This window comes from Gopherus evgoodei, chromosome 1 (genome assembly GCF_007399415.2).
Source record: "Gopherus evgoodei ecotype Sinaloan lineage chromosome 1, rGopEvg1_v1.p, whole genome shotgun sequence".
NCBI classification, from domain to species: domain Eukaryota; kingdom Metazoa; phylum Chordata; order Testudines; family Testudinidae; genus Gopherus; species Gopherus evgoodei.
Window position 1 is genome coordinate 112,979,475 of NC_044322.1, and position 11,412 is coordinate 112,990,886.

At 42.2% G+C, this 11,412-nt stretch overlaps 1 protein-coding gene and 1 long non-coding RNA gene across 6 annotated transcripts in view; one reads left to right on the top strand and one right to left on the bottom strand.

The window, feature by feature from the left end:
* Positions 1-5,753, bottom strand: part of GCC2 (GRIP and coiled-coil domain containing 2) — a 44,078-nt gene extending 38,325 nt beyond the window's left edge. For 4 of the 5 annotated variants that reach the window (XR_004001255.1, XM_030569482.1, XM_030569463.1 and 1 more), the window contains exons 1-4: positions 5,661-5,753; positions 2,404-2,466; positions 1,585-1,669; positions 674-738 (exon numbers count right to left, since the gene is read on the bottom strand). Coding sequence is in view for 4 of the 5 variants with exons in the window: in XM_030569482.1 (XP_030425342.1) it covers positions 674-738; positions 1,585-1,669; positions 2,404-2,466; positions 5,661-5,666 (219 nt within the window). In the remaining variant the exon portion in view is untranslated. Of the gene's footprint in view, positions 1-673; positions 739-1,584; positions 1,670-2,403; positions 2,467-4,061; positions 4,153-5,660 lie in introns of all 5 variants that reach the window. The other variant, XM_030569473.1, reaches the window with a different exon arrangement.
* Positions 2,115-10,187, top strand: LOC115654755. The gene is made up of 3 exons (XR_004001262.1): positions 2,115-2,126; positions 3,243-3,250; positions 10,094-10,187. It is a non-coding gene; the product is annotated as an uncharacterized LOC115654755 (long non-coding RNA).
* Positions 10,188-11,412: the final 1,225 nt, after the last annotated feature.

The window sequence follows — 11,412 nt, forward strand, 5'->3', positions numbered from 1 at the left end:
TGACAGCTATACTGCTAACAAAACACCTATCACAGTTAATCTACTGAGCAGAATGAACTTGCTGCATTGGAAAACTGGTGTCCTATTTTATTATTTATACCTCCAGAAAAAAAGCTGTGTGTAAATAATTGTTTAAACAATCTGAATCTTGTTTCAGTAGTTTACAGGTTCTTACACTAACTTTTCATCTGAGTAGCTACATAAGTTACTACACTTTCAGCAAGATAGATGCTTTCACTACTAAACTCAAAGTGCCAGTTCAAATCTAAAAATAGTTGAAAAGTGTATTTATTGTGATAAATTCACAAAATAAAAAGCACTTTTTAACTGTTGGACTGAGTAAAACTGCTGCCCCATTTTTTATAGTGGCAGTGCAAATGTTCATCATGAGCTGAACTACTCTCCTACAGAAGAACGAACTTAAGAAAAGAAGTTAACATTTTACTAGTAATTTGTCATAAAACTGACACAAAAATTAAATATTTCCATATACGAAGTAAGACTCGTAACACTTGGTGGAGAATGACAAAGAAAGTGTCTTAAGTGCATGAGAAGGACTGGCCCCGGATAGTCTAAGTAAAATAGTTTGCTATTCAGTAAACATCACCAGTGGAAAGATTTCCAGGGGTCACTTATTATGTATAGTACTTCAAAAAAAATGATATAGTCCCACCTGAATAATATCATCAGCTCCTCCAGCAGCTGGTTTTGATTTGAGTTCAATCTCTTTTTCCAATTCTAAAACAAATAAAATGTATATAAAAAAATTCACCATAAGGCTGTTTCACATTTCAAAGAGCAGCTTCTCACTTAGAAGAGAATCAGTCACTTTATGAGATCATAAATATAATTAATGTATTACAATAGTATAGTAATGACATCAGATTTTAAAAATTTCAAAACACCAACTCAGTGTAAGTTAAGAATTTCCTGGCATATTAGTATTCAAAAGTCACATAGTCATCAAAATGTACATTAGGCTGAAACTTGGTGTATAAAAATGTAGTATTTGCCTTAAATAGATGGGTTAAAAGTTGTGAAGCACTACATCAGTGAAAGGAAAAAGCAAAACATATAGTTCTATCTCCACCTGTGACAGGGTGTACAAGACCCTCTGAGGGCCCCCTGCTGGAGGCCTTGTGGCCCTGTCACATCCCACCCCAGGAAAGGGCAATGGAAAAAGTCATCCAAGGTGTCTAGAGTGGCTGCGGGGGACATAGTCAATCAAATTGGCTGCTCCATGCAGCCCCTATCAGAACTCAGCAGACTAGTATAAGAAGAGCTGCAGGGCCAGCATGAGATCAACTCCTTGCTGGAACTGGAGGAGTGTGGATAGCTGAGGAAATTACAGGACCTCGGCGAGAGCAGAGCTGGCAGAAATGGGGGTGGGGGAAAAAGAGCAAGGAGCTCTGGGCTGGCTGTTAGGACTCCATCAGAACAAGGCCCTGAGAAAAGGGTGAAGAAGGTGCAGGGCTTTGGGGAAGTGGCCCAGGGTGGTCTCTTCCCCCTACACCCACTTTTTTTTTTTTTTAAGTAATACAAAACTCTAGGAACAGCCAAATAAATTCCTTTTCTGTGTGGTACCTGTGCATCTTGACTTCACTTTCTGCATAAGCATCATTTGCTTCTTCGCAAATTTGATGAGATCTTCCTTGGACAGCGTATCCAGCTGTAAAATGTGATAAGGAAAGCATGTTTTGTAATCTATGCCTGATGACTAGAACACTGAAAACAAGGAATATTAAATGTCTGACTTTCAAGATATTAAAATTTAGGGAATGAAACACGCCATAACATATGTCTGTAAACACAATTTAAATGTATAGTGCCATATAAGTGACCCACTAATTCTGCATTAACTTTTACAAGTTTACTCCACAGGGCCTAAGGAGGCAATATCAATGTGAAAGTAAGACTCAGTTATGAAGGGTTAGCATTCAGAGATGGATTAAAAATCTTCAAAGAAGTAAAAAAAATATAAGGTCTGCCAAATTGAAAAAGCTAAGGAGGCATTTGAGAATAATGTAAATTGCTGAATGTTTTTAACATGGCATACTGTCTTAACTTCATTGTACAAGTGGGAAATAAATTTAAATGAAGGAATCTATACACTAAAGAAATGAAAAGTCCATTGTTTGAACTGGATGCTGCTAAGTGTTTTCTAAAGGGTTAGTACATCTGCTTCCAGTAATAACTGCCAATAGCATTAACAAGATTTTTTTTCAGCATTCTCCAAAGTTTAACAGGGCTCTCTAGGTTTAACCACCACAACTTAATTTTGGCAAATAGAGGAGTCAATGTTTACCTTTTAAAATTAATCTCTCTTGACTATTCCCCCAGCAGCAGCTAGTGTAGCAGGTTGTAAATCTGTCCAAATCAGTTACATTTGTAAAGAAAGTTTACCTTCGATTTACCGCTTCCTGGTGTGGCATAGGAAACCGCCATATCTTGTCCAGCATCTTGCACCTGAAAAACAAAACGAAGCACAGCATGTCAGAACTGAACTCTTCATTAGACTACTAATGGAATTGGTTAAGAGCCTGTTGTACCCTGACAGTAGTTAACAGCTCTAGTAGAACTTGGAACTCAAGAAAATTAAGATTTAAAAAGAAGAAGAATGGAAGAAATGAGTTCAGACATCCATCACAGCATGATCTCATGAGCCAATATATTCTTAGAAATCTGTCTTTTAGATATGGGATTTCTATCCAAAGAACTGGTATACAAAGGCGGGGCAAAATCTACTTATTCTGTTTACAACTGGTCCGGAAAGTATGGCTTGATAACCTAGCAAAAGACCTGCCTTAAAGATGTGGACAAATGAAAATGCTAGTGGAAGAGCGGCATTTAAATGAACAGTGATTTTATGGTAGGATCTCCCAAACCACATTCAAAGAGGTTTACATCATCATCTTGGTCTGGGTTTGGAAAGTGATTTAATGTTCATGTATATTTGGGAAGAGACAATTACAGTAATGTAGGGGTGGAAGGAACCTTAAAAAGTTATCAAGTACAGCCCCTGGGGCTAAGTAGACCTAGACCACCCCTGACAGGTATTTGTGCAACCTTTTCTTTAAAACCTCCAATGAAGGGGGATTCCACAACCTCCCTTGGAACTTAACCCAATATCTAACCTATCTCTCCCCTGCTGCAGATAAGCCCATTACTTCTTGTCCTATTGTCAGTAGAGACAGATCAATTAGTCACTGTCCTCTTTATAACAGCCCTTAACATATTTGAAGACTTATCTGTCTCCTATTCTCAGTTTTTCAGCCACTCCTCATAGGTCAGATTTTCTAAACTTTTAATCATTTTTGTTGCGCTCCTCTGAACTCTCTCCAATTTGACTATCTTTTCTAAAGTGTTTTGACCAGAACTGGCCATGGTACTCCAGCTGAGACCTCCACCATTGCTGAGTAGAGTGGGACAATTACCTTCCATGTCTTGCATGAAACACTTCTGTTAATGTACACCAGAATAATATTAACCTTTTTTTGCAATTGCATCATATTGTTTATTCATGTTCAATTCGTGGTCCACTATAATGCCCCAATCCTTTTCAACAGTACCATCTAGCCAGTTTTTCCCCCCATTTTGTAGCTGTGCATTTGATTTTTCCATCCTAAGTGACTTTGCAGTTGTCTTCATTGAATTTCCTCTTGTTCATTTCACACCAATTCTCCAGTTTAAGGTCATTTTGAATGCTATACCCGTCTTCCAAAGTTCTTGCAATCCCTCTCAGCACGGTATTAACAACAAATTTTAGAAGCATACTCACACTCCATTACACAAGTCATTAATAAAAGTATTTAACTGAACCAGCCCCAGGACTGATCCCCACTAGATGTGCCCTCCCAGTTTGACAACAAACATTGAAAACCACTTTTCAAGAATAGTCTTTCACTTTACAGTAATTTCATCTAAATCACATTTCTTTAAGTGGAGGACCTATGCTTTCCTTCATCTTTCTCATGCGCCTAATGTATTTAAAGAACCTCTTCTTAATGCCTTTTATGTCCCTTGCTAGGCGTAACTCAGTTTGTGCCTTAACCTTTCCGTACATGCTTGTGCTCTTCTGTACTCTTCCTTAGCAGTTTGTCTGTTTCCACTTTTTGTTGGATTCCTTTTTGATTTTCGGGTCACTGGAGAGCTCTGAACATGAAGAGACACTGCAAGTATAAGCTCAAAGTTCAAGCAGGGGCATATGAAAAAAGGATTGGGACTCCACACAGAGACCTTACAGCAACTCTGAACAGTCAGGATAAGAGACAGCGTAAGCTGTGTAGCAACACAAGATTTTTCTGCCATGCTGTAGGCAGTATTGCCGTACTATAAAAATTGTATGCTTGATTCACCATTCTTTTCACACTAACAGAGTAGATTAACTTCCTTTCATGTTTATTTTACATGAGTAAAATTTTGATAGTCTATTTTAATAATTTGCAATTAAATCAGCTTCTAGTTAGGTAGCTACAATGCAAACAGATTACAGAGAAGTACCAATCCTAAACTAAAGTTTTGTAGAAAATATACCAATTCGAGACATCTTTAAACCAATCATACCAAACTATGCCATGTTCTGAGATGTGATCACATTCCTGATATATAACTGTTAAGTTAAGTCCAGGGAATCACACTGGATTTTTCAGTTTATTCCACAGGCAAATACAAATGACTTGAAACTTCCTTTGGAAGTATCTTTGTTTCTCTTTGTAACTGCAAAAAAGTTACATGAAATATACATGCCCCCATGCTTGTGTGTGATAGAAATTACTTGCCACTATATTTATGCAGTCACTGGTTACTTCATTTGACCTGTAGAACTGAGGAACTCTATTCATTTAGCATACTTCTAAAATATTGTCAAGGTCCCATAGAGCTTGAGTGCTCTTATTAGACTTTATAAAACTTCTAAGTCAGTATTGATCTAGTCACCCCCAGCTGTGGTCAGTATGGAATTTTACCTCCCAGGGTGACACTGACTAACCCAGCCGCTGCATAACAGTGTTTTCACTTTCCTCTGAAGCATGCGATTGGCTCTGCTCCCACAAGGAAGATACCAGACTGGAGAAGTGCATGTGGGCTGGTTTACTGGGGCAATCACCACCACCCTGCTGTTACCATAAAACAGTCACAAGCAGTGTGAAGTGCGAGGATGTAGACAGTTCTCCTCCTGCCAACCCCTAAACACCTCTGATGGGCAGTTTTCCAGTGACCCCTCTCTGCTAGTGGTGCTTCCCAAGGCTCCAGGCAGAAATGAGGCTGGACTCTCGTTTTATAAACAGACTAAATGTAAAGCCAGGGGTGACACTGAGGCTACCAGGTTCACGTGCAGCGCTTCCCTGTAGCCGCGCACAGCAGCCAGGGGCGGGGCGCGCACAGGGGGGTCCCCCGGAACACCAGCGGAGGGGGAGGGGTCACCAACGCTCTCCTCCGCCCCGCCTGGGAGGAGGGGGACCGGCGGCGAGGCGGGGGCGCGCGCGCCCAAGGTCACAACCAGCGAGATGCTGCCGCGGCCCCGGTCCCGCCGCGTGCGGGGAGGGGGCGCCCGCCAGTGACGGGTTAATTCCCCCCCGGCCCGCTCAGGGAGAGCAGCGGCCGTCGGCCCCGCCCCGCCCCAGCGCATCAGCCCGGCGACGGCGCCTCCCCCCTCCCGGTACCTCCATGGCGGAGCCGCTCCCGGCGCGGCGGTCGGGGGAGTTTCAGTGCAGCAGCATCCTGCTCCCCGCTTCCGCTTTCGTCACCCCCCGCGGGCCTCCTACGTCAGCACTCACGTCAGGCCAGAGGTCGCGTTTCGGCCCTCCTGCCTGTTTCTATGGTAACCAGAAACTATGGGGGGGGGTAGCCCGGCCCCACCCTCACCCCCACGGGCCTGCAGCCGGGACGTGCCCGGCCCCGCCCACAAGCCCGAGAGCAGCTGCGGCTCCGGGCGGCCTCGTTTGTCCCGTAACTGTGCATCGCCGATAGAGCCCTCTCGCACTGCGAACCCCAGGCGGGTTAGCGGGGCTCGCTTCCCCCTTGGTCAAGCGGGGGATAGTCGCGCACAGGGGCTCCACCTGCAGGACGCTAGAGCCTGGGCTGAAGCCTGAGCGTCTACACAGCAATTAAACCGCCCCAGCTCCCTGAGCCCGCTGGCGGGGCCAGCCAGGGGTTGTGCAGTGCAGTGTAGACAGACCCCCTGTGTGTATAACTCAAGCTTTGTGCCTTCCAGTGATTTTCTGGGTTCACTTGTGGATCCAGGCAGTGGTTTATAGCCTCAGGATCCGTGAAACTGGGTTAGTCACTCTGAAAGGCAGGGTGGGGCAGCAGATAAGATTTATGGTTTGTCATATTAGATCTGGGCCTCGAGTGACCTGGCATGAGTTCTGTATTAATTTATTTAAATAATGGGGAGGGAGTGTTTAGCAGTGATTCCCTGTTTTCTAAGTTAGGGGTCATGGTTGTAGTCAATAATAGGAGTGCTGCATTGCTTGATAATTTAAACAGCCTGTGTAGCAAGAGGCGAGACTTGAACTCTGGGACACCTTTTTCCAAAGACAAGGAACTTTCTCCTGAGATTTATGGCCAAATGATAATTGTGGGGGTTTGGGGGTTTGCTTTGGCGTTTTCACTCGGACTAAAAATTTATTAAATGTTTAGAGGAAAACATTGTAAATGTAGAACTGATATTCTAGGAATCAGCACATGATGAACAATAATGTTGCCCAGGGTCAGATCTCACAGTGTTTTAGATTTCTTGCAAACGAAGTAACAGGAAAAGTGAGACAATCCAGTGAAAAAGTTACCACAAGGGCTGATAGTTGAACTCTTATTCTTTCTGTATCAATTCATCTTTCATCATCATTACAAAAAATTCAAAATATTCTGTTTTGTTATTGCCATTTTACCAAATTTTTTTTTAACAAAATAAAGGTTTAAAGCTGCACTCTGTATCATAACCTTAACCAATGCACTATAATACACTACCCTCAACCCAATGTGGATCTCCTAATTATGTCAAAGATGGTAGACTCTGCCCTTTAGCATGGGCATAGTTTGGGGGGCCAGGAAGGGCATTGCCCCTCCAAAACTGCAAGCCTCGGACAGGTGTGGAATTTGCTCTCCACTCACAGCCTCATTGGCCTGACTGGAGCTGCCCCCTGACAGACAGAAGTCAAATTTTGCCTATGCCTTTATGTAATAACCAAATATTTAATGCCAGATTTTCTGATACGTTAAGGCTGTTTTGTGCTGCTCTGGCAGTGAAAGCCATAAAAGAGGTTTGAACAATTGCTTCAGAATTCCCTTATTTTAGGGAAACATAATGGTGACATAGAGCCACTGAAATAACTCCTGAGCTATATATTCACCGCATAAGGAACATGGCAGAGGAAAAAAGTGTATGGCCCAGTCTCCTTTACACCTCAGAGATCCCCAGCTACCAGACTGTCTCAGTGGGGACAAGGGCAGCTGGAATAAAACACAGAACCATGGAGGTTTGGGGCAACATAAATGTAGAATCATAGAATATCAGGGTTGGAAGGGACGTCAGGAGGTCATCTAGTCCAACCCCCTGCTCAAAGCAGGACCAATTCCCAACTAAATCATCCCAGACGGGGATTTGTCAAGCCTGACCTTAAAAACCTCTAAGGAAGGAGATTCCACCATCTCCCTAGATAACCCATTCCAGTGCTTCACCACACTCCTAGTGAAAAAGTTTTTCCTAATATCCAACCTAAACCTCCCCCACTGCAACTTGAGACCATTACTCCTTGTTCTGTCATCTGGTATCACTGACAACAGTCTAGATCCATCTTCTTTGGAAGTTGACAGCAGCTATCAAATCCCCCCTCATTTTTCTCTTCTGCAAACTAAACAATCCCAGTTCCCTCAGCCTCTCCTCGTAAGTCATGTGCTCCAGCCCCCTAATCATTTTTGTTGCCCTCCGCTGGACTCTTTCCAATTTTTCCACATCCTCCTTGTTGTGTGGGGCCCAAAAATGGACACAGTACTCCAGATGAGGCCTCACCAATGTCGAATAGAGGAGAATGATCACATCCCTCGATCTGCTGGCAATGCCCCTATTTATACAGCCCAAAATGCCATTAGCTTTCTTGGCAACAAGGGCTCACGTCCAGCTTCTCGTCCACTGTAACCCCTAAGTCCTTTTCTGCAGAACTGCTGCTTAGCCTTTTGGTCCCTAGTCTGTAACAGTGCTTGGAATTCTTCTGTCCTAAGTGCAGGACTCTGCACTTGTCCTTGCTGAGCCTCATCAGGTTTCTTTTGGCCCAATCCTTTAATTTGTCTAGGTCCCTCTGTATCCTATCCCTACCCTCCAGCATATCTATCACTCCTCCCAGTTTAGTGTCATCTGCAAACTTGCTGAGAGTGGAGTCCATGCCATCCTCTAGATCATTAATGAAGATATTGAACAAAACCGGCCCCAGGACTGACCCTTGGGGCACTCTGCTTGATACCGACTGCCAGCTAGACATGGAGCCATTGATGACTACCCATTGATCCTGACGATCTAGCCACCTTTCTATCCACCTTACCGTCCATTCATTCAGCCCATACTTCTTTAACTTGCTGGCATTAGGACACATTAGGATGTCCTAATTATCGTATCTGCCCCTAGCTCCACCATAGAGCTTGTTTACCCTTAAAACTGCAGCAGCTATAGCACTTCAGTAAAGATGCTACCTACACCAAGGGGAGAGTTTTTTCTGTTGTCATAGATAATCCATCTACCCGACAGGTGGTAGCTAGGTCCGCATTGACCTAGCACTGACTACACTGGGGGTTTGGTTGGTTTAACTGAGTTTCTTAGGGTGGTGGATTTTTCACATGCCTGAGTGATGAAATACCTATCAAATTTCCTAGTATAGATCAGGCTATACGGAGAGAATGAGGATAACAGGAATTACATATTCAGTACTTCGGAAAACCAGGTAGGTACCAAAATATGAATTTAGGATCCTATTTTTAAATATCTCAAATGAGGCACAGAGAAAATAAGTGATTTGTTGGAAGTCATACAGATTTTCTGTATCAGAACCAGTGACAGAGACTGGACATTGTGGCTCTCAATCCTGTGCTTCAGTTAAGGGACATCCTTTCACTCCCAGGGAAGACCCACAACATACATTTAAAATGTGTGTGTTTTGATTCCAGCTCTGTCTGCACTTTCAATATGATGATAGTGCTTGATATGTTTGACATTTCACTATAAATAATTAATTTTTTATGAGAAATTGTTTGGGAGAAACTTTTTAGTGATATTCTATTTACAATTCACAGGATTAAAACTGAATATCAGTGAATTAATTAAAGCAGAATGGTTATTAATGAAAAAATGTTGTTAGTCAAAACATTCTGCTGTCTTCAGGGAGCAATAATTTGCATTTTTCCAACTCTGCCTATTGTCACTGATATTTTTAAAATTTAAATAGCGAGCACTGAAAGAAGATAGAATTGTTATTCATGCAAAGCACAAAGTTGATTTTCATAACTTTTTATTTCAATGCATTCACTATATATAGATTCAAACCCCCTTAATTTCTTCTGAGTTGAGTCCTTTATTAATTCATTATTGTAACCACTTATTTTAGTTCAGTCAAATTTTGCTTTGATGTAATAGTTGAAATAATTTTCCATTGCATACTGGAAAATGTCTTCTAGTAAATAGGGAGAAAAGATCCTGGTGACCCCTCAGAAATATACGAGATTCCTAAAACATAAAGTAAGTGTAATTTTAAAGTAAATACTGTACTTATCAAAGATGGGAAATGAGTAATAGAATATTCTTTCATCAAAGCCAACTCTAGTGTCATGAATAATACAGAGAGACAAATTCTGTGCAATGAAACCCCATTTGTACTCAGAGGCAGAATTTGACAGATAATATCACATACTGGTTTTAATCTGTACCAAGAATACCTCTGTTAGGTTTTTTTCTTGTCTTGTTCTTGCAATATAATATATTGTATCTAATCTTGCAAATATGTATGATGTGCTCATGTAAGCTACTCACATGGTTACAGTTATCTGAGTGGGACTCCTTGTGTGCTTAAAGTTAAGCACATCCATAAGTGTTTGAAGATCAGGCCCTTAGTATGAAAGGAAACTCAAAGAGCTTGGGTTGTTTAGCCTAACCATACAAAGGCTAAGGGAAGATATGATTGCTCTCTATAAATATACCAGAGGGATGAATACCAGGGAGGGAGAGGAATTATTTAAGTTAAGTGTTAATGTTGACACAAGAACAAATAGATATAAACTGGCCAACAAGTTTAGGCTTGAAATTAGATGAAGGTTTCTAACCATCAGAGGAGTGAAGTTCTGGAAGAGCCTTCCAAGAGGAGCAGTGGGGGCAAAAAACTTAACTGGTTTCAAGTTTGAGCTTGATACGTTTATGGAGGGGATGGTCTGATGAGATCGCCTACAATGGCATGTAGCCGATCTGTGATTGCTGACAGGAAATATTCCCAACAGCCCATGATGGGAAACTAGATGGCAAGAGCTCTGAGTTACTACAGAGAATTCTTTTGCAGGTGTCTGGTTGGTTGGACTTGCCAAACTGATCACTGTATTTGGAGTCAAGAAGGAATTTCTCCCGGGTCAGACTGGCAGAGACCCTGGGGTTTTTTTTTTTGCATTCCTCTGCAATGTGAGGCATGGGTCACTTTCAGGTTTAAACTAGTGTAAATGGTGGAGTCTCTGTAACTTGAAGTCTTTAAACTATGATTTGAGGACTTCAGTAACTCACCCAGAGGTTAGAGGTCTATTACAGGAGTTGGTAGGTGAGGTTCTGTGGCCTGCAATGTGCAGGAGGTCACACTAGATCATCACGATGGTCCCTTCTGGTCTTAAAGTCTATGAGTATGTATTATTTAGCATATGTGGCAGAGACATAGAGTATGTCTACACTGTAGTTAAAAACCCATAGCTGGCCCATGGCAGCTAACTGGGCTTGTGGGACTCAGGTGAAGGGCTGTTTAATTGCAATGTAGATGTTTAGATGAAGGCTGGAGCTCGGGCTCTAGCACTCAGAGTTGGGAGTGTTCCACAGCTTCAGCTGCAGCCTGAGCCCAAATGTCTACACTGCAGTTTAGCAGCCTCTTAGTTCGAGCCCCATGATCCCAAGTCAGCTGGCATGAGACAGATGCAGGTGTCTAATTGCAGTGTAGACATACCCATAATAGGGTCAATTTCAAACTAAGGTGAAATCCTGGCCCTGCTAAAATCAATGACAAAAATTGACTTCAATAGAGCTAGGATTTCACCCCGATATTAAGTGGATGCAACTCCATTTATTTAAGAGGACCTGGAGTAACTTACCCCAGTTTTGAATTTGGGCCACATACTGTATTCTTTCATGTATATTGTGTTTTCCTGGTATGTATAGTAACATTTTATAAACCAGTGGTTCTC